General features: G+C 37.8%; 1 protein-coding gene and 1 long non-coding RNA gene across 2 annotated transcripts in view; one reads left to right on the top strand and one right to left on the bottom strand.

The window, feature by feature from the left end:
- Nucleotides 1-1,295, bottom strand: part of TBC1D15 (TBC1 domain family member 15) — a 64,264-nt gene extending 62,969 nt beyond the window's left edge. Inside the window, exon 1 of the mRNA XM_067697353.1 lies at nucleotides 1,150-1,295. Within this exon, the coding sequence (XP_067553454.1) occupies nucleotides 1,150-1,179 (30 nt within the window). The 5' untranslated portion in view covers nucleotides 1,180-1,295. The remainder of the gene's footprint in view (nucleotides 1-1,149) is intronic.
- LOC137202210 (uncharacterized) lies at nucleotides 1,263-25,088 on the top strand. The gene is made up of 2 exons (XR_010932492.1): nucleotides 1,263-1,424; nucleotides 24,708-25,088. It is a non-coding gene; the product is annotated as an uncharacterized lncRNA (long non-coding RNA).
- Nucleotides 25,089-26,800: the final 1,712 nt, after the last annotated feature.

Below are 26,800 nucleotides of genomic sequence, written 5' to 3'. Positions count from 1 at the left end.
TATTTCATGTAATCTTAGCAACTCCAATACAAGAAATAATGCCTGGCACCACATCCATTCTGGGGATAAAGAAAATGAAGGACGGAGAATTCAGGCTTGCTCAATTTCCCAAGGTCACCCTCCAGAGTAACAGTACTGTGTTATTCTGGCTAGTGGTCCATACACTAAAGCACAAACGCTGTCAAATAATTCAAAATGGGATGGAGAGGGCAGCATAAAGAAAATGAGTGAAACTCAAGGAACGGAGAAAGCTATCTGCGAAAAGTAAGTAGTCCTTGGTGTTAGATGAGTCACTACCCGACCCAACTGTTTTCGAAATACTCGCGCAATGGGAAATGCTTCCAGTAGCATGCCACGATAGTCCTAACCAACAGGCATTAAGATGTGTCCTCGGAACATGAACAGGCACTATGCGATAAACTATCCTCCGCACCTAATCCGAATTCCTAACGAACTATCACGACGGGGTCAATGACCACCTCCGTAAGACGGTACCACAGAGTCTCCAACGGGAACATCACAGATTTGTCTAGGAAATAAATACCGTAACTAACGCCTTCCCAGACAAGCGTGCGATGCTGTAAATCTCCAGCTCCCTGAAGGGAAACATGCCCTGCTGTTCACCATCACCAACCAACTCGGCAACCTGGTAAAATGGATCCAATACACGCTTGGTTTGCACAGCTGCAAAGCACCTGTTTTCAGCTCTTCCCGAAGAGAACAAAGATGCCTTCACCAGAGTGAAGCAAAGGCGAGTTAGATTAGGAAGAGAAAAAATCCTGGAGTCCGAAGAGCAGACATAAAGAGCTCCAGTCAGAGAAAATCAAGACAGCAAAAGAAAGCAACGGGGCAACCACCTGTCTCTTAAGAAGGCAATACAAATAAAAGCCCCTCGCCCTGGGACAGAGCCGACCAGAACGGCGCCGAGGCCTAGCTGGCCTTGGAGCAGGAGCCGGGTCTCTTAATTCCCGGACTGAGCCGGCATTCTCGAGAGAACAGCTGACACCACCTAGTCATCTTCTCCTGCATCCTCCACAAGCTGTTCCTGACACAGAAAGGCCCTCGCATCCCTCTCCGGCCAGGCTCCAAGCAGCAAAAACAGCCCCATCCCGAAGAAAAACAAGAATGTTTCCCGCGGCCGTTACCTACCTTCCCGCTCACAACCACCGCCGCCGCCATGTTTGCTGCGCGTGCCTTTGATGACGTAGCAGCGTCTCACGTGTCTCTCAGACTCACAACAACATCCGGCAAAAGTAGGCTGATATCCGGGCGGGAAAGGGGCGGAGAGTGGCGGGAATGGCGAGGAGTGACGGGCGGGGACGGGAGGAGCCTCCTGACGCATGTGCACTGAGTAGGCCTCGGAGGCCTCTCGGGTGGAGTCGCTGGTGCATACTGCGCATGTGCCAGTTTATTTTCCTTGGAGGGTAAGTAATTTGAAGTGTTTTTGCTTTGGGGATTGGCTGGGGGCGAGACTCCGAGCCGCTCGCAGGCCCCTTCAGCTTAGTATGATGGAAAGGACAGCATATTGGGACCCAGCAAACCTGCTCTTGGCTTTGTGGCCATGGGCAAGTCACTTCCACTTTCAGCCTCAGGGTTTCATCTGTGAAATTGAGATAGGGCTGTGGTGAAGATTAAAGGAGCCCCAGCCCTCTATCCGAGGCGCACACACAAGAGACTTCTCGCCTCTATGTGAAGTTTCTGAAGTTGAGTCTGGTAACTGCCACTCACACATGACCAAGAGCGAGGTATTTTGATAGGAACTGTTTTGATACCACGCCCTCGTTGCTCCAGAGTCCATCGCACGTAGCTCACAGTTCCTACACAGTTGCTTAATGGCTGTTTGGAAACAGGTTTCTAAATTTATCCAAGCTTCAGGATGGAAAATGAGAATTACCCATGGGGTGGTTGTAAAGATTTCATGGGACAGTGCATATGTGGTAAGATGATTTGTTGAGATATTAAGATAATAATTTGTTTTGTTAGTGCTGTAAAAGAATGACTGGATACTACCCCAGATAGCTCTGGCACAAGATTTGGGACTTCCCTTGCCCTAGGGCGGAATAAAAGGCCCCTTTGTACCAAAACACCTGTGCCCATTGAGGTACTTCTCTCTTCACACAGTGGAGAGAGGTTAGAAGCTTTCGAGGTTGGTTGAGTAAGTGGCAACCAAAGGGAATAACAGAAGAGGAGAGTTGCTGGTTCTGTGAATATTGGGGACCTAATGGGTGAAGGAGGTGGCAAGACCTTAGATGGGAATGGATGTGTAGTACTACTAGGAAGGCTGCATCAGAGATTTCAACCATAGCCAAGACCCCATGCCCAAGCTTGGCATTCACTTGGCAAAACAGCTCACCTGCAAAGGATAAACCAGCTGGGGAAATGAGCATGTTAGCAGTAACCAACATTGAATGAAGACTTGAGGACCTTCCCCAAATGTATTGGACTAAGTATGACCCCCTAGAACTTTCATGCAATCTTAGGTGTGATGTGTAGAGCCATGATAATGACCCAGGATAAATTTTCCGCCAGCTCAGAGTAACAGGGTGTGGTTACAGAAAAGTTTTAATGACGTTTCTTATGCCCTGTGTTTTGGAGAAAAGTTGAAGCCCTTAGTAGAGTACTAGGAATAAAATACTCAATAAATGGTAGCTATTATTTTATATAATAAGCTTGGGAATTAAAGATTTGTCATTGAAAATTTGGCACCCTAGGTTCATCTGCTACTTCATATTCTTAAGCCTCATCCTACAGCTGCCCCTTAAATTCTGGTGCTACTCATGGGCTATCCTTAGACTTCTTTACTTTTTTCCAAAAGCTATTCCTGGGCTATTATCTTCATATTCTGATATCACCACCTCCTAAATGCTGATGGCTCCCAAATATCTCAAGCCCAAGTCTCTCTTTCTTTCCTAAAATCTAGAGCCTACACCTACTGCCCCTTTTTACTTGAATGACCCACTCACACCTCAAAAAATCCTAAATCTTTACTACTCAAAGTGTAGTCTGCAGACCAGCAACACCATCATCACCTGGGAGCTTCTTGGAAATGCAGAATCCCAGGTTCCACCCCAGAACTACTGCATCAAAATCTGCATTTTAACAAAACCCCCAGGTGATTTGTGTACACATTAAAGTTTGAGAAACATGGTCTTAAATGAAACTTAAATTTCGCTTTTGTTCTCTGAAAATTACTACCATTTACTGAACTAGAGATACAGTCAGACCACAATTTCTCCAGGAAAGTGTTGCTATCATGTTACCCCTTTTTGATGTGTCTTCTGGGGAACATCCCTATTATGTCTCTCCTTCCTATCCCCACTGCCACTCCTATGGTTCAGGTCTCTCATTACCTCTGGTTCGGACAACTACTGTGGCATCTTAGTTCATTCTCCTGCTTTTGGTTTCATCTTCCCCCTACCCCATCATTTATATTCCTACCAGATTAATCTTTCTAAAGCATAAACATGATCATGTGAACTCCCTGCTTAAAATCCATTAATAGTTCCCTATCTCTTCAGGAAAGAGTACAGATTCTCCAGTGTAGCATAGAAGGTCCTTCATAAATTGTTGCTGCCTGCCATTTTAGCTTTATCTTCCCAACTCAGACCCAGTTCTCCAGCCATAACCAAATAACTGCTGTACCCTGACTGTTCCATACTGTGTCCCAAGATTGCTTGTCACTGTAGCAGATTGGCTTGGCTTGGATCATGGAACCATCCTTGAGCCAATCACAGTGGCCCAAAGTATATGATGTTCTGATTGGCCAGATTTGAATTATATGCCCACAGCTCCAGTCAAAGTACACAGAATGAGAAGAAGGATAATTCCCAGGGGAAAATCCAGGAACCATTCCAGAAAAAAGGGGGAGTGGCTGCTGAGCAAGCTAGCAGACATCAATTACAGAGGTTCCATTTCTGCACTTTCATGGTGTCACACTGTAAAATAGTGGTTTACTGAACTTCCTTTCTTTCCCTACTAGGCTATGAATTATTGGAAAGCAGGGACTATGCTTTTTATATGTGCAACCACCGCACCTGGCACAAATGCCTGACCCACAGCAGACTTAAATAAGTGTTGGTTTAACAAATTAATGTCAACTAATTCCCCTTCCCCATTTAGAAATGGCACAGTTATACTTTACATTCAAGAGGAAAGAGACCATTTTCCTTTTTCAATAATATCCTCTGTCTATAGGCAAAGGGAAGAAAGAAGGTCAGGATTTCAATGTAATTTGTTTCATGTTTTAGGTTTTTACTACAATAGAAGGAAAGAAATCATAGTACACTTACATATAACAAGTTGACAGCTTTTTTAAAGCCACATGCATATAAGTTTAATATAAATAAAGTCAAGTTACCTATAACTTAAAATAATGACTGTTTTCATGGAAGTGAGTAATTTTATAGTTTCTAAGTTCACTCCCATAAACTATATGGCCATTCACTAATTATAACTTATCACTCAAAAAGTCATATGATGCAAAAGAATCTTAAGAAGTACCTTAAAGAAACTCTGGACCTGGGCGGGACTTTAGAGATAGTCTCCCAGGTTTTTCAGTTGAAGAAATTGAGGCTGTCAGAGATTAGTGGTTTGCCAAAGTCATGAGCTGCTTTATGGCTGAATAGAGACTTCATTAGAGATACATGTCTTAGTCAGCCGTGCTACATTATCATCTGAAAGTGATCACTCCCGTCTCTAAACTACAGCATGTATTAACTGTTCAGTTTGATTCTCTCGCCTCAGTTTGACTAATCTGTCTTTCAGGGCTTATCCCACATCACACATCACTTATTAAGATTCCCCCAACATTGCTGCCACTCGTTGATCCCTACCTTGCCTGAACCCTTACAACAGTCAGACTAAAAACTTGGTTTTAGCGCTTAACTATACAAGGTAGTGCCATGAAGGAAGCATAGACTTTGCTGACAGCCAAGAGAATGCTGGAGTTCTCTCAGGATATATTGACCAGCTGAAGAAATCAGACCAGTATTGACAGTTGGGGATCTCCATTGAAATGACCCAACCATGTCATTCTACCACGAAGAACAAAGATCAACAAGCCCCACCTATATACCTAAAACTTCCAATCAGCTTTTCATTCCAGTCTCTTACATATGAACAGAGAACCATGGATCACTCCACATTTGAAGAAAATCTTTAAGCAGAAAGGCAGAGACTAAAATAAACAAATCAACAGCAAGCAATTAAAGACAAACAATGCAGAGAACAGAAGAAAATGTTTTAATTATAATTAATTCCTTTAGAGAGATGAGAGAAAACTTTGCATCCATGGAAAAATAAAATGTCAGGACTTCCCTGGTGGCGCAGTGGTTAAGAATCCACCTTCCCACGCAGGGGACACAGGTTTGATCCCTGGTCTGGGAAGATCCCACATGCCGCAGAGCAACTAAGCCCGTGTGCAGCAACTACTGAAGCCCATGCACTCTAGGGCCCTTGCTCCGCAACAAGAGAGGCCACCGCAATGAGAAGCCCGTGTACTGCAACAAAGAGTAGCCTCCGCTCGCCCCAAATAGAGAAAGCCCACATGCAGCGCCAAAGACCCAACTCAGCCAAAAAAAAAAAAAAGGCCATGTAAAGGAATATTTAGAGGACCAAAATGAGCTCTTAGAAATTAAAAACATGATAACATAAATGAAAAAGTCCATAAGTGGATTGAAAGATAAACCAAGGAAATGTCCCAGATGGTAGAACAAAAAGACAAAGCTATGAAAATAAGAGAGAAAAGTTAAGAAAATTAGTGGATTAGAACAGGATATCTAACATCCAAATAAAGGAGAGAGAGCAGAGAATATGGAGGAAAGGAAAATATTAAACAAAATATTCAAAAAATTTTCTCAGAAATGTCAGATGTGCATTTTCAAACTGTATCAGCGCACTAAGTGCCCAACATAGTGGAAAAGAAGACCAACAGCAAGGGACATAATTGTGACATTTCAGAACAATGGGAATCAAAAGAAGATCGTAAAAACTTGCACGGTGGGTTGGGGGGGAGCAGAGGGGGAACCATGTTGCATGAAAAGGACAAGAATAAATATATCTTTGAACTTGCCAGTAAAAGCACTGGAAGCTGTAGGACAATGGAGTAAACGATTTGAATATTTTTAACCTAGAATGTTATACTCAACCAAATAATCAAGTGTGAGAGCAAAATAATTCATTTTCAGACACACAAGTTCAAAAAAATTGTATCTCTTACACACCCTTTCTCAGAAAGCAAATGGAGGCTGTGTCACACCAAAACAAGGCAGTTAATTGCAAGAGAGCAACATGGAATCTCGAAAACAGGAAACAAACACAGGGGTCTAATGCAAAAGAGGACATTTCTGTTGGGAATGTGAAATGGTACAGCTACTGTAGAAAACTGTATGGCAGTTCCTTAAAAAATTAAGCAGAATTGCCATATGATCCAGCAATTTCACTTCTAGATATATTTTCAGAATAATTGAAAGCAGAGACAGGTATTTGCACACAAATATTCATAGCATTATTCACAATAGCCAAAAGGTTGAAACAACGTAAAACTTCATCAACAGCTGAATGGATAAACAAAATGTCATGTATACATACAACGGAATATTAGTCTTAAAAAGGAATGAAATTCTGATACATACTACAACATGGATAAACCTTGAAAATATTATGCTAAGTGAAACAAGCCAGCCACAAAATGGCAAATACTATATGATTCTACTTATATGCGGTACCTAGAAGAGTCAGATTTATAATTACAGAAGGTAGCATAGTGGTCTAGGGGTGGGGGACTGGTGAGGGAGAATAAGGATCATTGTTTAAATGGTGCAGTGTTTCACTTTGGGATGATGAGATGGACGGTGGTGATGGTTGCACAGAAGTGTGAATGTACTTAATGCCACTGAATTGTACATTTTTAAATGGCTGAAATAATAAATTTTATGTTATGTTTTTTATAGCACAATTTTTTAAATAATTAGAAAAAATAGGAGAAAAAATTCAGGATATAGGATTAACAGAATTCTTGGACTTGACATCAAAATCATGATCCATAAAGAAAACGTCAATAAATTGGACTTTATCAAAATTTAAAACTTTTGCTCTGTAAAAGACTCTGTGAAAAGGATGAAGAAACAAGCTACAGACAGGGTAAAACATTTGCAAACCACATATCCCAAAGGACAAATACCTAGAATATATAAAGGACTCCCAAAACTTGACATTAAAGAAACAGTGTAATTAGAAAATGGGTAAAAGAGATTGTATTATTTTTCTATTGCTGTTGTAACAAATTACCACAATAGTTGCTGAAAAAAATCACATTTTTATTTTCTTATAGTTAGATATCACAGGTCTCACTAGTCTAAGATCAAGGTGTCAGCAGGATGAATACAGCTCTTTCTGGAGGCTCTTAAAGGAGAATCTATTTCCTTGCCTTTCCAGCTTCTAGTGGTCACCCGTATTCCTTGGCTCATGGCCCCCTATTTCCATCTTCAAAGCTAGCAATATTCCATCTCTCTGCAATCTCTGCATCTCTAATCTTTCTTACTTAGTCACATCTCCCCCTGAAAGGTTCTCCGTGTAAGGACTCATGGGATTAGATTAAGCCCACCTGTATAATTCTTGACAGTCTCCCCATCACAAGGTCCATACCTTTAATCACATCAACAAAGTACCTTCGCTGTGTAAAGTAACATATTCTTGAGGTTCTGGGGACTAGGGCATATCTTTGGGAGGCAGTTGTTCTTCCTATCACACACATCAACAGACATTTCACTAAAGAAGAAATAAAGATGGCAAAATGAGCACCTAAAAGATGATCAACTTCATTAATCATTAGGGAAATGCAATCTAAAGCCATAATGAGGTATCACTACATACTTATTAGAATGGCTAAAATAAAAAATAGTGGTAATACCAAACCTTATAAGGAGGTGGAGAAACTGGATCACTAATACATTGCTGGTGGGAATATAAAATGGTACAATCACTCTGGAAAATACTTTGACAGTTTCTTATAAAACTAAACATACACTTACCATATGACCCAGCAATTGCACCCTTGGGCGTTTATCCCAGGGAAATGAAAACTATGCACATACAAAAACGTGTACATTGGACTTCCCTGGCGGCGCAGTGGTTGAGAATTCGCCTGCCAATGCGGGGGACATAGGTTCGATCCCTGGTCCGGGAAGATCCCACATGCCACGGAGCAACTAAGCCCGTGCAACACAACTACTGAACGTGCACTGTAGAGCCTGTGTGCCACAGTACTTAGCCCACATGCCTAGAGCCCATGTTAGCAACGAGAAAAGCCACCACAATAAGAAGCCCACGCACCACAATGAAGAGTAGCCCCCGCTCACTGCAACTAGAGAAAGCCTGCGCACAGCAATGGAGACCCAACGCAGCCAAAAATAAAATTTAAAATAAACTAAAAACTTGTACATTAATATTCATGGAAGCCTTATTTGTAATAGCCAAAGCTGGAAACATCCCAAGTGTCCTTTAACAGATGAATGATGAAACAAACAGTGGCATATCCATACCATGGAATACTACACAGCAATAAAAATGAATGAACTATTGATATATGCAACAACTTGAATGGATCAACAGAATTATGCTGAATGAAAAAAAAATCAATCCCAAAATGGTTATATGCTACATGATTCCATCTATATAATATTCTTGAAATAGCAAAATTATAGATATGGAAAACAGATTAGTATTTACAGGGGTTAGTGATTAGGGAGGAAGGAAAAAGGGATGGGAGTAGCTATAAAGGGATAGCACAAGGAAGCTTTGTGGTGATGGAACAGTTCTGTTATCTTGGTCATAGTGATAGTTACATGAATCTACATGTGATAAAGTTGCATACTCTAGTCACTATTCACACACGTATACAAATAAGTGCATGTACAACTGGTGAAATCTAGTACATTCTGTGGATTGTATCAAAGTCAATTTCCTAGTTCTGATATTGTACTACAGTTATATAAAATATTATCATTGGGAAAAAGTGGGTGAAAGGTATATGGAAATTCCCTGTACGATTTTTTGCAAATTTCCAAAGTTTATATGTGTATTAGATATTTTTTAATTCAGTTGTATATTTTCACAGGTATATCAGTTAGGATGCCTTTGGCTGCAAGTAGCAAACAATTCAAATAAAAATGTATAAAATAAGTGGATTTTGTTTTGTCTTACATAGCAAAAATTCAAAAGATAATCAGGGTTGATTAACTCACCACCTCAACTTGGTCATCAAAGACCCAGCCTCTTGCTGTATTTCTGCTCTTTCATTTTCAGAATGTTGACTTTTGTCCTAAAACTGTCCACTGAATCTCAAAATGGCTACAGCAGTCCCATTAATCACATCTTTCTACAAAAACATGCAAAGGCCAGAAGAAAGTTTCTTTCACGGATTCCTTTTTTAAGGCTAATGAAAAGACCTCAGGAGTTGTCCTCTCAAACCATATTGGCCAGAATTGCATCTCATTCTCATTCCTAAATTGTATGGCTCTGGAAATGTAGTAGGGACCTGAATATACGGCTTTCAATATCAGAAAGCAGTTAGCAGCCAGTTAGCAGTTCCCTTTAAAAGAAAAAGGGAAAAATGGCTGTTGGGTAGACAGCCTATATGTCTGCAACACCATATGTACAGCTGGGATTGAAAAATTTGTTTAACCCTTAGGCAATTGAAAAGTAATAGCTCTATAGTTATCCATTATATCTAAGGCCACTGTCATCTCCCCCATGAATAACTGCAACAACTGCCTTGTACTCCCTACCTAAAATATTGTTCCCTTCTAATCCTTTCCCCCCAATGAAGCTCAGTGATCTTCTTAATCTTCTTTTTTTTATTATTTATTTATTTTGGCTGCACTGCTGGGTCTTCGTTGCAGCGCACATGCTTCTCTAGTTGCAGCACCCGGGCTCTAGTTGCTGCGTGCAGGCTCTAGAGCATGCGGGCTCAGTAGTTGCAGTGCGTGGGCTTAGTTGCAATATGTAGGATCTTAGTTCCCCAATCAGGGATTGAACCCAGGACCACTGCGTTGGGAGAGTCTTAACCACTGTACCACCAGGGAAGTCCCAATCTTCTTAATCTTAAACTTCTAATGACCCCAAGCTATTTAGGTTCTCTGAACCCTATGCTATTTCTTCCTTTGCTGATGGCTGGCATGTCCTTGCTTTCCATTTCCAAACCTATGCATTTCAACTAGGAAATGGCTCCTCATCCTTTAAGAGTCAACCAGGATATCAATCTTTCTCCTGGAAGGCTTCTCCACAATTCTTCGTCATAGCAGTGATAGGGAAAAGAGTCTCTACTAATAGAATTGTAAGAGGGAGCTAGAAAAGCAATAAAGAGCAATTGAAAAACTAATAAACAAAAACTTCAAACCCGAGGCATGGTTATATATGAGGAGTTTGTGAGTGTCAATTGTTTGTATCTCAGTGACAGCCTGTACATACCATAATATTTTCTCTGATGTTATGATGCTTTGGAAATGAAAGACCTGTTACATGTATATATATATACATATATATTGAAAGACCTGTTAGGCAAACAATAAAAAATAGCTTCCCAAACTGCTGATTATTCATAAGATGTTTCCATTTATTTCAGAATCATAACATTGCTAACTATTGAGAAATGGAGTTATTGTTGAAGCCTGAGGAGGTACTCTTGTTTTCTCCTGTCAAGGCACATATTACCCAGTATCAAATGTTTCCTTCTCAGCTTCATTGCTAACCCACTCACATTTTTCTCTCCTTTAATGTGTCATGGAGCTTCATGCTGTTAAATGCTTTAAAAAAAAACTATTTATAAAATGAAGAAAGAAAACAGGAAATTTATAAGCTATTTGGGGAGAAAAAGGAATATCAATGTAACTAATAATCATTTAAATTACATTGGTATGAATCTACAGCATTTCTCTTTTGTACTCTGATGAAGCTAATGGAAAACAAAACTAGCAAATTCAAATATATGCATAAATTGAGCCCTTGAAAATAACAGTTGTTACAGGCTACTATTCCATCCAAAGTTCCAGGGGGTATGCTTCTCTACAAAAGGTGTTAAGGCGTTATATGTGGATGTTCCCTACAAACAGCATGTGTGTGCATAATTAGTGTACTTTCTCTTACTTCATGCCCCCAACCTTGAGTCAATATTAAACATTAAGAAAAGACATACAGTATACATGGAACCTGATTCAATTAGCAGATAGATTCAGGAATCATACCTTCTAATCCTGTTATTGGGATTTAAGAATGTTTGGAGCCAACTACTTAAGTGAACTATTTGGTTTCCTTACCTGTTAAGGGCATAAAGGATAAAAGAGAAAAAACAAAAAGCCCTAAAGATCTACAGTGCAGATTCTAAACCAAACACCAAACTCCTAGGAGTATAAGAGGAATTCCACTTTCTCCTTTAAGCAATTTGTATTGTCTGAAATTTTAAAAGTCAGTTTATTTTTCCCCCTCATTGTTAGAAAGTTCTTGTATTATACTGAAATTGGATTTCCTGGTATCAGTGGAGGCTGGTAATATATGAAGGCAATCTCGGGTAAATCCTTACCAGCAATATGACTCCGGGCAAGTGATTTAATCTTCTGATATTTGTTCCGCCAGCCTGTCAGTAGTTTAATCTGACAGTGCAATGATATATAAGATCCTGAACTTGTGTTCCTATGAATCAGAAGCCTTGCAGCTTAACTGGAACAGAGCCACCAGATGCCACACAAACCAGTAGGAAGTCCAAACTAGAAATCTGGATGAATTGCTGGAGGCCAAGCATGGACCAGCTCCAGAGTGTGAACCTTCTGGGGGCTGTAGCCATAGGCGGGGGTTACCATCTTCCTGCTGACTTCTTGTAAGAACCCCACCAGGCTCCCATAGCATTGGAGGATTGGGAGAATCCAGAGAAAGCCACCCCTCTCTACGACACTGGCTCTATATTACTTTCAAAATCATCAAATAATCAGAATATTTTAAAGACACTATGCCTGGTGATTCTGTATGTATCTTTTTTTAATGAGGAGAATCAAGAAATTCAAGCCTCCAAACACTCCCTTTATTCTATACAAAAAAAATTTGAATATTTTACTTGAAGAGTTGGATATCATAGTAAAAATTTCCAAATAATTGATTTAGTTCTTCAGATATTCACTACTCATATTTTCTTAGTGCCTATTCTGTTAATATGCTGTGCTAGGAACCATGGGAATCAAGAACACATGGGAGAAGCCCTGAAGAGGATCATTTAGGAACAGACTCAAGAGAAGGGCTGCCACTTAACTGTTGTGTAACATTTGACAAATCAACCAATCTCTAAGTTAGGGTTTACAGTAAAACACAGGGACTGAGTTAGATGATTTCTCCATCCCTGTGTTAGATTGCAAAAATACCCACAATTATCTATCCCTTCCTGTATGCATGCCTTTTTACAAGGTCTCTTTGCAGCTCCTGGAATCAAAAGGTGGAATATATTTCCTTACCCCTTGAATCTGAGCTACACTTGTGACTTGCTTTGGCAAGGAACGAAGAGCACTAGAAATTTATCTTTTGTATATAGGGTTTCAAAAAAAGAGGAAACGTATCCTTCTGAACTCCTCAAAGCACCGCAAGACCTATTACTAAAGCAAAGCTATAACTAGCAGTTACTTCAGTAAGGGAGACCACTACCTGATAGAATCTTAGCAGTGTGTCAGAAGGGGGAAGTCAGAAACGGAATATTTATAGGACTTTGGATTCTGAGTTCAAGTGGTTTAAAATGGGTCTTTCAAGGCAAAGAGCTGATTGGGATCAGGCAAATTTGCGATATAATTGTTCAAAATTTAGTGGACAAAGAGAAGGGAGGATATTGAAGTGATTCTTGTGACTTGTCATAAGTATAAATTGTTGTAAATACTTGAAAGCTAATTGCAGAAGTGAGCAGTCTACTGTCTCAGATAAACTGATCTGTGGGGTTTTCTGAAGTGAAATTATTTATTGTTTACAGCAGTATCCATTCCAGGTAAAATTTCCTCAAATAGCTAAGTCAATTTGACAAAGGTGGTGTACAATCTTATCTAAGTCATATTTCCACAGATTCTGAATTCTTAATCCATTTCAACTTTATGGGCATAAAATTATTGATAATATCTTCTTGTTATCTTTTAAATTTCTAATGTAACTATAGTTATATTTTATCATTCATTATATTACTTATATATGCTTTCCTTTTTCCTTGAAAAAATTTCCAGAAGTTTTTCTATTTTAAGATTTTCATAGAACTAATTTCTGAACTTGTTTTTTCTCTTTATGGTATCTTGGTTTTCTCTTTCAATGAATTCTGCTTTTATATTTTTAATCTCCTTCCTTCTACTCGCTTTGGGATTTATTCTGTTGTTCCTTTTCTAATTTCTTAAGTTTAAACTTTATCTTATTACTATTCAGCCTTGTCTCTTTTCTAGTACAAACCTTAAATCCATAAATCCTAAAAGAACCACTTCTGCTGCATTTCATGAGTTTTGGTATGTAGTATTTTCATTTATCATTCAACTCTAAGTATTTTTTAGTTTACAATATGATTTCTTCTTTGACCCATAATTATTTTACATGTGTTTTTTAAATTTTCATATTGTTGGGTATTTTATTTTTATTCATACTTTCTTCCAGCATTATTTAGATATAATTGACATATAACATTGTGTAAGTTTAAGATGTATGTGTTGATTTGATACATATATATTGCAAAATGGTTACGACAGTAGCATTAGTTAATACCTCACATCACCTCATGTAGTAGCCATTTTTTTGTGGTGAGAACATTTAAGATCTACTTTCTCAGCAACTTTCAATTATATAAAAGTGTTAACTATAGTTAACTGTATTGTTAACTATAATCACCACATTGCATGTTAGATTCCCAGAATTTATCCATCTTTTAACTGGAAGTTTGAAGCTGTTGACCTAAAATCTCTCCAATTCCCCCAACTTCCAGCCCCCAGAAACAACCATTCTACTCTGTTTCTAAGAGTGTGGCTATTTTAGATTCCACATATAAGTGATATCATATAGTATTTGTCTTTGTCTGGCTTACTTCACTTGGCATAATGTCTTCAGGGTCCATCCATGCTGTCACAAATGGCAGTATTTCCTTCTTTCTCATGGATGTATATTTATATCCCCATATCTTCTTTATCCATTAAACTCTAGATAGACAGTTAGGTTGTTTCCAAATTTTACCTATTGTGAATAATGCTGCATTGACCGTGGAAGTGCAGATATCTCTTCAACATACTGATTTCATTTCCTTTGGAGATATACCCCGAAGTGAGATTGCTGGATCAAATGTAGTTTATTTTTAATTTTTTGAGGAACCTCCATACACTTTTCCATAGTAGCTGTACCAATTTACATTCCAACAACAGTGCACAAGCGTCCCCTTTTCTCCACATCCTCGCCAACACTTGCTATCTCTTGTCATTTTGATGACAGCCATTCAAACAGGTGTGAGGCAATATCTTATTGTGCTTTTGATTTGTATTCTCCTGATGATTGGTGGTGTGGAGCATCTTTTGATCAATGATGTTGTACATCTTTTCATGTACTTGTTGGCTGTTTGTTTTCTTTGGAAAATGTCCGTTTAGTTCCTCAGCCCATTTTTTAATCAGATTGGATTTTTTTCCTATAGAGCTGTATGAGTTATTTATATATTTTGGATATTAACCCCTTATGAAATATATAATTTACAAATATTTTCTCCCATTCCATAGGTTGGGAATTTTGTTGATTGTTTCCTTTGCTGTGCAGAAGCTTTTTAGTTTGATGTAGTCCCCCACTTGTCTATTTTTGCTTTTGTTGCTTGTACTCTTGGAGCCATATCCAAAAAATCCTTGCCAAGACCAACAATAAGGAGATTTTCCCTATGTTTTCTTCTAGGAGTTTTATAGTTTCAGGTCTTATAGTTACATATTTAATTCATTTAAAGTTAGTTTTTGTGAGTAGTGTAAGATAGGGGCTCAGTTTCATTCTTTTGCATATGAATACCCAGTTTTCCCAACATCATTTATTAAATTGACTATCCTCTGCCCATTGAGTATTCTTGGCTTGCTTGTCAAATATTAGTTGACCGTATATGTGTGGGTTTATTTCTGGGCTCTCTGATTCTATTCCATTCATCTACGTGTTGATTTTTATGCCAGTACCACACTGTCTTGGTTTCTATAGCTTTGTATTATAGTTTGTAATCAGACGAGATCGGGCATGTTCAGGGTGGTATGGTCATAGACTACAGTGTTTAATCAGGAAGTGTGAGGCTTCCAGCTTTGTTCTTCTTTTTCAGAATTGCTTTGGCTATTTGGGATCTTTTGTGGTTCCATAAAAATTTTAGGATTGTTTTTTCTATTTCTGTGAAAAATGATACTGGGATTTTGATAGGGATTGCATTGAGTTTATCTGTGGCTTTGGGTAGTGTGAGCATTTTAACAGTGTTAATTCTTTCAGTCTATGAACACAGTATGTCTTTCCATTTACTTGTATCTCCTTCAATTTTTTTCATCAAAGTCCTGTAGAAAAACAAATTAAGCCCAAAGTTAGTGGAAGGAAAGAAATAACGTATCAGAGCAAAAATAGATAAAATAGAAAATAGAAAAAATGAGCAAAACTAGGAGATAGTTTTTTGAAAAAACCAACAAAATAGCCAATCCCTTAGCTAGACTAAGAAAAAAAGAAAGAAGACTCAAATAAATAAAATCAAAAAGGAAAGAAGAAACATTACAACTGATGCTTCAGAAATAAAAAGATCATAAGACAATTATAAACAATTATATACCAAAAAATTGTTTAACATAGAAGAAATCAATAAATTCCTAGAAACATACAACCTACCAAGATTAAATCTTGAAGAAGTAGAAAGTCTGAACAGATCTATAACTAGTAAGAAGATTGAATCAAAAACCTCCCAATAAAGAAAAGCTTAGAACCACATGGCTTCAATGGTGAATTCTACCAATACTTAAAGAAGAACAATGCCAATCTATCTCAAACAATTCCAAAAAATTGAAGAAGAGGGAGCACTTCCAAACTCATGTTATTAGGCCATGATACCAAAGCCAGACAAAGATACCACAAGAAAAGAAAACTACAGGCCAATATCCCTGATGAATATAGACACAAAAATCCTCCACAAAATACTATCCAGTACATGAAAAGAATCATACACCATGATCAAGCACTGGCTCAACATACGAAAATCAGTTAATGTGATACACCACAGTATCAGAATAAATGATAAAAATCACATGATTGTCTCAGTTGAGGAATAAGAAGTATTTAACAAAATTCAATACACTTTCATAATAAAATCTCTCAACAAACTAGAAATAAGGAAATTACATCAACATAATAAAAGCCATAAATTAGAAGCCCACAGATAACATTATACACAATGGTAAAAAACAAAGCTTTTCCTCTACGATCAGGCGCAAGGTACGGATGCCCACTTTTATTCAACATAGTACTGGAATAGTGAGAGCAATAGGCAAGAAAAAGAAATAAAAGTCGTCAAAACTGGAAAGGAAAAAGTAAAATTGTCCCCGTTTGAAAACAATATAATCTTATACTTAGAAAACTCTAAGCACTCCATAAAAAAACTTAGAACTATTAAACGAATTAAGTAACATTACAGGATACAAAATGAACACATAAAAATCAGTTGTGCTTCTATACACTAACAACAAACTATCTGAAAAAAAAATAGGAGACAATCGCATTTACAGTAGCATCAAAATGAATAAAGTGCCTAGGAATAAACTAAACTAAGGAGGTGAATGATTTGCATACTGAAAACTACAAAATATTGATGAAAGAAATTAAACAAGACACAAATAAATGGAAAGCTATGCCATGTTCATTAACTGAAATACTTAATATTGTTAAAATGTTCATACTGCCCAAAGCCACATGTAGATTCAACACAATCCTTATCAAAATTCCAATGGCATTTTTTTTACAGAAATAGAAAAAAATTCTAAAATTCATATGGAACCACAAAAGACTTCAAATAGCCAAATCAATACTGAGAAGGAAGAATGAAGCTGAAGGCCTCACACTTTCCAGTTTCAAAATATATTACAACACAAAGCTACAATAATCAAAACAGTATGGTACTGGCAAAAAGATAGACATATAGACAAATGGAACAGAATAGAGAGCTCAGAAATAAATCCACACATATAAGATCAACTCATCTTCAACAAGGTCCCAAAAATATGCAATGGGGAAAACATAGTTTCTTAAATGGTTATGGGAAAACTGGATATCCACATGCAAAAGAATGAAATTGTAGTCTTATCTTACACCATATACAAAAATTAACTCAAAATGGATTAAAGACTTTAGACATAGACGTGAAACTAACATTTTTAGAAGAATGCATAGGAGAAGAGCTTCATGACATTGGTCTTGGCAATGCTTTCATGGAAACAAAAACAAAAATAAACAAGTGGAACTACATCAGACTAAAAAGCTTCTGAACAATGAAATGTTCATTGTTCATTGTCAATGAAAAACTTCTGAAAAAGCAACGCAAACAACAGAGTGAAAAGGCAACCAATGGGATGGGAGAAAATATTTGTGAATCATATATCTGAAAAGAGGTTAATCTCTAAAATATATACGTACTAGAACTTAATATTTTTTTTAAATGACAACAAATTTTTAATGGACTTGAATAGAAAATCCTCCAAAGAAGACATACAAAAGTCCAACAGATATATGAGAAAATGATCATTGTTATTATTCATCAGGGAAATGCAAATTAAAACCACAATAAGATATCACCTCACACCTGGCATGATGTCTATTATCAATAAAAACCAAAAGACAACAAATGTTGGTGGAGAAATTGGAACTCTTGCACACTGTTTTTGGGAATGCAAAATGGTACAGCTGCTATGGGAAATGGCATGGAGAGTACTCAAAAAATTCAAAACAGAATTATCATATGATCCAGAAATCCCACTACTGGGTATTTATCCAAAGAATTTCAGTCAGCATCTTGAATAGATATTGTCACTCCAGTGTTCATTGCAGTGCTGTTCACAAGAGCCAAGACATGGACACAAACTAAATGTCCATCAGTAGATAAGTTGATACAGAAAATGTGGCATATACATACAATGAATACTAGTCAGCCTTAAAAAAGAAGGAAATCTGAAATATGTGACAACATGGATGAGCTTTGAGAACATTATTCTAAGTGAAGTAAGCCAGTCACAGAAAAACAAATACTTCACAATTCTACTCATATGAGTATCTAAAATAGTCAAATTCATAGAATCAAATAGTAGAATAGTGGTTGCGAGGGACTGGTGGGGTGGGGGGTAAACAGGGAGCTTTTAATCAATGGGCAAAAAGTTTCAGTCAAGCAAGAGAAATAAGCTCTAGAGATGTGACTATACAACACTGTACTTATAGTCAACAAAAATGTATACTTCAAAATTTGTCAAGAGTATAGATCTCATGTCAAATGTTGTTACCCCCCCAACACACACATAAAGTAAAACAGAGGATTTGCATATTCTACAACCCAGAAGTCCCACTTCTAAATATATTCCCTAGTGAATCCTCCACGTGTATGAAGAGTCATGTGCAAGAATGTTCACTACAGCATAATTTGTAGTAGTAAAAACCTATAAACAACCTGAATGATCACCAGGGAGAGAATGTCTGTGGAATGCCATATGGCAATTCAAATGAATAAACTAGAGCATTTGTATTAGTATATTAGTATTATTTTTAAAATGTTAAAGAATATTTTTGAAATGTTTTGTTTAAAAATGTTTTCCAAAAATCCATGGCTCATTTATTTTTATGCACTGCTTGAAAATTAGTCATTTTTGTCTTTTTCATCTTTAAATGAATCCTCTTTACTTCTTACAATATCCTTCTCTTTTCATTTGTTAAGATATAATTTTATTGCTGTTATAACAGGAAGAACAATACTTGTTTCCTGCCTTGTTACACGATTGTATTTCCATTCACAAATTTGTCATGGTATATTAAAACACAAATGAGGTAGCTATAATCAATGGCAGTGGAACTCTAAAATACAATTACAGTGCTTCACAATTCGACTGGAAATGACAGATTGTAATTTGGATTACAGTGTGTTACAATTAATGCTAAATTGCCAACAGCGAATACATTTAACCTCCCTTCACACTTGTAATCAGTCAAGCATGAGATAAAGCATATCAGGGAACACAAATCATTACAAAATATAAAGTACAGGCACTTGAGAAAGAAATAATGCAATATCTATTTCTGTTAAAGTCAACTTTCATTTAATGCTTTTGTTTTGGAATGTAAAAGGCAATTCTTGTGATCAACCATTTCATCAAATATACTCACAAGAACCAGTTAATCTGAAAGAAAAAAAAACTTCTAATATATTTTATGAAAATAGCTTACTCTTTACAAAGGACTAGATATAACTTATCCTTCTTTATTTTTTTTAACATCTTTATTGGAGTATAATTGCTTTAAAATGGTATGTTAGTTTCTGCTTTATAACAAAGTGGATCAGTTATACATATACATATGTCCCCATATCTCTTCCCTCTTGTGTCTCTCTCCCTCCCACCCTCCCTATCCCACCCCTCTAGGTGGTCACAAAGTACCGAGTTGATCTCCCTGTGCTATGTGGCTGCTTGCCACTAGCTATCTATTTTACGTTTGATAGTGTATATATGTCCATGCCACGTTCTCACTTTGTCCCAGCTTACCCTTCCCCATCCCCGTATCCTCAAATCCATTCTCTAGTAGGTCTGTGTCTTTATTCCCGTCTTGCCCCTAGGTTCTTCAGAACTTTTGTTTTTGTTTTTTTTTTAGATTCCATATATATGTGTTAGCATACAGTATTTCTTTTCTCTTTCTGACTTACTTCACTCTGTATGACAGACTCTAGGTCCATCCACCTCACTACAAATAACTCAGTTTCATTTCTTTTTATGGCTGAGTAATATTCCATTGTATACATGTGCCACATCTTCTTTATCCATTCATCTGTTGATGGACACTTAGCTTGCTTCCATGTCCTGGCTATTGTAAATAGAGCTGCAATGAACATTTTGGTACATGACTCTTTTTGAATTATGGTTTTCTCAGGGTATATGCCCAGTAGTGGGATTGCTGGGTCATATGGTAGTTCTATTTTTAGTTTTTTAAGAAACCTCCATACTGTTCTCCATAGTGGCGCTATCAATTTACATTCCCACCAACAGTGCAAGAGGGTTCCTTTTTCTCCACACCCTCACCAGCATTTATTGTTTCTAGATTTTTTGATGATGGCCATTCTAACGGGTGTGAGATGATATCTCATTGTACTTTTGATTTGCATTTCAATGATTAAGGATGTTGAGCATTCTTTCATGTGTTGGCAATCTGTATATCTTCTTTGGAGAAATGTCTATTTAGGCCTTCTACACATTTTTGGATTGGGTTTTTTTTTGATATTGAGCTGCATGAGCTGCTTGTAAGTTTTGGAGATTAATTGTTTGTCATTTGCAAATATTTTCTCCCATTCTGAGGGCTGTCTTTTCATGTTGTTTATGGTTTCCTTTGCTGTGCAAAAGCTTTTAAGTTTCATTAGGTCCCATTTGTTTGTTTTTATTTCCATTTCTCTATGAGGTGGGTCAAAAAGGACCGTGCTGTGATTTATGCCATAGAGTGTTCTGCCTATGTTTTCCTCTAATAGTTTTATAGCATCTGGCCTTACATTTAGGTCTTTAATCCATTTTGAGCTTATTTTTGTGTATGGCGTTAGGGAGTGTTCTAATTTCATTCTTTTACATGTAGCTGTCCAGTTTTCCCAGCACCACTTATTGAAGAGGCTGTCTTTCCTCCACTGTATATTCTTGCCTCCTTTATCAAAGATAAGGTGACCATATGAGTGTGGGTTTATCTCTGGGCTTTCTATCCTGTTCCATTGATCTATATTTCTGTTTTTGTGCCAGTACCATACTGTCTTGATTACTGTAGCTTTGTATTATAGTCTGAAGTCAGGGAGCCTGATTCCTCCAGCTCCGTTTTTCTTTCTCAGGATTGCTTTGGCTATTCGGGGTCTTTTGTGTTTCCATACAAATTGTGAAATTTTTTGTTCTGGTTCTGTGAAAAATGCCAGTGGTAGTTTGATAGGGATTGCATTGAATCTGTAGGTTGCTTTGGGTAGTAGAGTCATTTTCACAATGTTGATTCTTCCAATCCAAGAACATGGTATATCTCTCCATCTATTTGTATCATCTTTAATTTCTTTCATCAGTGTCTTATAATTTTGTGCATACAGGTCTTTCGTCTCCTTAGGTAGGTTTATTCCTAGATATTTTATTCTTTTTGTTGCAATGGTAAATGGGAGTGTTTCCTTAATGTCACTTTCAGATTTTTCATCATTAGTGTATAGGAATGCCAGAGATTTCTGTGCATTAATTTTGTATCCTGCCACTTTACCAAATTCATTGATTAGCTCTCGTAGTTTTCTGGTAGCATCCTTAGATTCTCTACGTATAGTATCATGTCATCTGCAAACAGTGACAGCTTTACTTCTTCCTTTCCTATTTGGATTCCTTTTATTTCTTTTTCTTCTCTGATTTCTGTGGCTAAAACTTCCAAAACTATGTTGAATAATAGTGGTGAGAGTGAGCAACCTTGCCTTGTTCCTGATCTTAGTGGAAATGGTTTCAGTTTTTCACCATTGAGCACGATGTTGGCTGTGGGTTTGTCATATATGGCCTTTATTATGTTGAGGAAATTTCCCTCTATGCCTACTTTCTGGAGGGTTTTTACCATAAATGGGTGTTGAATTTTGTTGAAAGCTTTCTCTGCATCTATTGAGAGCATATGGTTTTTCTCCTTCAGTTTGTTAATATGGTGTATCACATTGATTGATTTGCGTATATTGAAGAATCCTTGCATTCCTGGGATAAACCCCACTTGATCGTGGTTTATGATCCTTTTAATGTGCTGTTGGATTCTGTTTGCTAGTATTTTGTTGAGGATTTTTGCATCTATGTTCATCAGTGATATTGGCCTGTAGGGTGATGGTGGCCTTGTAGAATGAGTTTGGGAGTGTTCCTCCCTCTGCTATATTTTGGAAGAGTTTGAGAAGGATAGGTGTTAGCTCTTCTCTAAATGTTTGCTAGAATTCGCCTGTGAAGCCATCTAGTCCTGGGCTTTTGTTTGTTGGAAATTTTTTATTTTTATTTTTTTTTTTTGCGGTACGCGGGCCTCTCACTGTTGTGACCTCTCCCGTTGCAGAGCACAGGCTCCGGACGCGCAGGCTCAGCGGCCATGGCTCACGGGCCCAGCCGCTCCACGGCATGTGGGATCTTCCCGGACCGGGGCACGAACCCGTGTCCCCTGCATCGGCAGGCGGACTCTCAACCACTGTGCCACCAAGGAAGCCCTCAACACCACAACTCTTGAACTTTAGCTCTTAGTTCTGCATTTAAGGAAATTCCCCCCCCACCCCCATATTTTAGAATTATAACCTTGTTAAACATTCCATAGATGAGAACTGCTTATATATGGCGATTATTTTGTAAATAATTCTACATCCAGTTAATAATTTTTTACATTTTTGATTGGAAGAGGCAGCAGCACAGCTGTAGTTGTGGCAAAACAGTGAACCAAATGTTGAGGAATTAGGACTGTCAAATGTCAACCTCAAGGCAACATACCAAAGATAGATTCTCACTAAATTAACAATGCCATACCTGACAATCTTCAATAAAGCTCATCCAGGATTATATCCTTAATAAATAAATTTCTTGTGCCATTACTGTTGGCCTTAAGATCTTTGATACGGAGGAACTACTAAATGCCACTTCTTCAGCTAAAGAACATTTTCAGGTTTAAAAACAGCAATATGGGGAGGGGGGAGCTTACATTGTATTGTTTTTGGACAAGAGGAATAACTTTCTCACCCAGGAGACAGCGAAAAGTCCTCAAAGCATCTTGTTCTTACTATATAGTTTTTCCTTTACAGGCTTTTTACATTTTGAAGGGTTGTCACTAGATCATTAGAAGTATTCACCTTTTGTGAATTAGTGCAGATGAATTAATGCAGACGAATAGAAGTTACTTCTTGATAACTGGTTCATGGAATAGTTTAAAAAAAAAACCAAAACAATGATTTCCCTCTGTTTTCTTCCCAAAAGGACCAAGAAGGGACCTGGATAATTTAACTTTAAAAATACACTGTAGGGCTTCCCTGGTGGCACAGTGGTTGGGGGTCCGCCTGACGATCGAGGGGACACGGGTTCGTGCCCCGGTCCAGGAGGATCCCGCATGCCGCGGAGCAGCTGGGCCCGTGGGCCATGGCCGCTGGGCCTGCGCGTCCGGAGCCTGTGCTCCGCGGCGGGAGAGGCCGCAACGGTGGGAGGCCCGCGTACCAAAAAAAAAAAAAAAAAAAAAAATACACTGTAATACCAAAAATATTCTTAAAAGACACTTGGAACGATTATTAGGAAATCCTGATATTCATTAAGCTATCTTTCTGGCCTATATCTTCAATTTCAGGTAGGAAAAAGGCGACTCATACTCTCAAATTGGAAAGTGCCTTTAGAAGTACATGTTATATCATGTTATGGTCCCCAAATGAGCCTACTATGACTCAGAAATGGACTGTGTCCTGAGTTACTATCTGGCAACAAGGCAACATCTGTCAAAGGCAAAGAAAACAATATAGTTGCTTTTTTAAATGCATTTTTTTCTAGATTAAAAAAAAAGCAGCCATGTAAACAAGCAAAAGGCATCTGTTTCTTCAGTGCTACAACAAAATCTGGAAAAGCATTTTGGACTTGAGGATCATTTAATTGCCACTTGAGGCTAGAAAACAAGTTATTCTATTTTAATCTGGCTTGAAAATGTATTATTTTGCAATACTCAAAATCAGTCTGGTCAGCTTTACGTCAAATTCACTATCAACTTCAACTACTGTCATTCTAATTACTGCACCTGACAAGTTTGACTGGTATATATCTATGTGATCAAATACAGAATGTGAACATGTGTGTTTGGCTGACCTCATATCCACAGATAAACTATCTACATTCTAGACTATGGGCAATGGTAATCAGTTCCCCATCTCCAAGCTCTCACTGTAAAGGAGGTCTGGTTCCCCTGTGTATGTTCTGGGCACTCAATTAATGAATGAAATTGATAGAACAGTCATGATGAGCAGAACATCTTTTAAATTTTTTTAAATACCATATGGAAACAATTAACAAAATCATGTAAACTTGTGCTTAACTTGCTTTCTGAATTATTTTCACTAAAAGTTAAATATGAATAAATTTGTTGTTCTGGAGCACATACATTTAACTTTGTGTCACAGCACTCACATGCTAAGCTATAGCCTTGACAGCGCAGAGAAGTACTCATAAAGTAATTGCTGAGGACACTGCAATGCTCCCCAAGCAGGAAAATATACCAAGAGAATGAGCTAACCCAGAATTACATGGGTATCAAGGACTTTGGACTTCCTCACCCCTTTTTACCAGCACCATTTCCACAGGGGGCAGAAACTGAAAATTTGATTTGACTTCCCCAGAATGCTACAGTTACTCCTTAAGCTTAATTTACGATAAACATAAAACATCTTAAGAGTCAGGTAGTTAACTTCTAGTTCAAGAAATGTTACCACTGATTTAACTTTCTTTAAAAAGGTATGATTCTGGGCTTCCCTGGTGGCACAGTGGTTAAGAATCTGCCTGCCAATGCAGGGGACATGAGTTCGGGCCCTGGTCCGGGAAGATCCCACATGCCATGGAGCAACTAAGCCCGTGTGCTATTAACTACTGAGCCTGCGCTCTAGAGCCCGAGAGCCACAACTACTGAACCCGTGTGCCACAACTACTGAAGCCCATGCACCTACAGCCCATGCTCCACAACGAGAAGCCACTGCAACGAGAAGCCACTGCAATGAGAAGCCTGCACACCTCAATGAAGAGTAGCCCCCGCTCGCCGCAACTAGAGAAAGCCCGCGTGCAGCAACGAAGACCCAACACAGCCAAAAATAAATAAATAAAACTAATTAAAAAAAAAAAGGTATGATTCAGGTTTGTTCTTGGAAAGTTGGTCAGTTGATTGAGGACAGAATTTGACATAGGGTAGAAATTGTTTTCAGGGAATTGAAATTTTATAAAGGCCAAATATAAATTAAAACATTTATATATGAGATACAGACACATACCAAATTGTTAACAATCCCTCTAAAGAGGGATGTGAGATGGTGGGGAGACATCTGAAGAGGGACTTTCATTTTTTATTATATATTAAAGGCACAGATCAAACAAGTCTTAATTTTTGGTAGCATGAAGTCTTGTGTTACGTAACTGCTCAAAGTTGCATAAAGACTCGTTTTAGTCTGCCCTGTCCTCTTTTCCTATCAACTATACCTTCCCTCTTTTTCCTTCTTCCCTCAAGTAAAAACCTATTCTGAATAAAGAAAAATCTGCTAAATTCCTGAATTTTATATATTAGTCAGTCAACAGGGGGCCAAAAGTAAAATACTTCAAATGAATTGTAGGCAGATGCCTTTCTAATTTCCTGACTCACATGCTTAAGAGACCCTGGCTCTGTCTAAGGTAAGCACTGGCTGGCATTTAAATTCTATGATTCCAGTGAACTCCACCTAATTGACCAGATTCCTTTGGGGAAGTTTTTTTTTTTTTCTTTTAGGCCACGTGGCATGTGGGACCCCAGTTCCCCCACCAAGGATCGAACCCATGCCCCGTGCCTTGGGAGCATGGACTCCTAACCAATGGACAGCCAGGGAAGTTCCTGGGGAAGGTTTTATGGAGAGTCAGAAGTTATATAAAAAGACAAAATACACCCAAAGAGATTTGGGAGAAATGAAAGTGTATATATTCACATAAGAGCTCCTAGACATATTGGTAAGAAAAAAAGCAAGTTGCAAAACATATGCATAGTAAGACACAATTTATGTAAAAATTTTAAATGCACAAAATTATGTATTTCTATAGGTAAATATATATGTATATAAATGCATAAAGAAAAAGTGATTGAAGAGTATACCCTATAGAGCAATAGTTACCATTTGGGAGGGGGTACACTAGGGGCACTTCTATAATAATCTGTATTTTTTATTTTTTCCTAGAATATAGTCTTACTTAGGTAATTAAACACAAACTGAGGAAATTTTATACTTCTAGGAAGTACTACATAAGATGGTTTCCTTAAAAGAGCTTGCTACCACTGAAGATACAGTTTAGCAAATACCACTGTTCTGTTTTTCAACAACATCATACTTTATCCCTGCTGTCCCTCACCTTTCTCTCATTGCTCTACATAAGTTCAAATTTAAGGAAATCATATTAGCTTTTTCTTGAGTATCTGATGATAAATGATTCAGTTGCCAGGAAGTATCAAAATCAAAGTGAGAACTGATTCAGTGGGAATAAAGGTCATTTAAGTAGGCAGGCTCATCCTTTGGCTTTAATGCAATGTACTTGGAAATATGTGCAGTATTCTGGAGAGGACAAGATGCTTTAAGATAAGATTCTTTCTGGGTGGGCCATGTAACATGCCATGTTCATTATCTACTGCAGAAAGGTTAACACTCAAAAGCACACTCAGCTTCCTTAGAAAACAGATGATATATAAATCCCAGATAGCCCAAGCAGTGCTAAAGATCTATCAAAGTGATATTTGTTTAGAAGCAAAGTACTTTTGCTTAAAATTGGAAACTCTTAAGAGTATTTCTAAATTTTTCTCATTACATATGATTAATACTAAA

This window comes from Pseudorca crassidens, chromosome 11, assembly GCF_039906515.1.
Source record: "Pseudorca crassidens isolate mPseCra1 chromosome 11, mPseCra1.hap1, whole genome shotgun sequence".
NCBI classification, from domain to species: Eukaryota; Metazoa; Chordata; class Mammalia; order Artiodactyla; family Delphinidae; genus Pseudorca; species Pseudorca crassidens.
The sequence above is the reverse complement of the archived record's forward strand: the minus strand, read 5'-3'. Positions and strand labels throughout refer to the sequence as shown.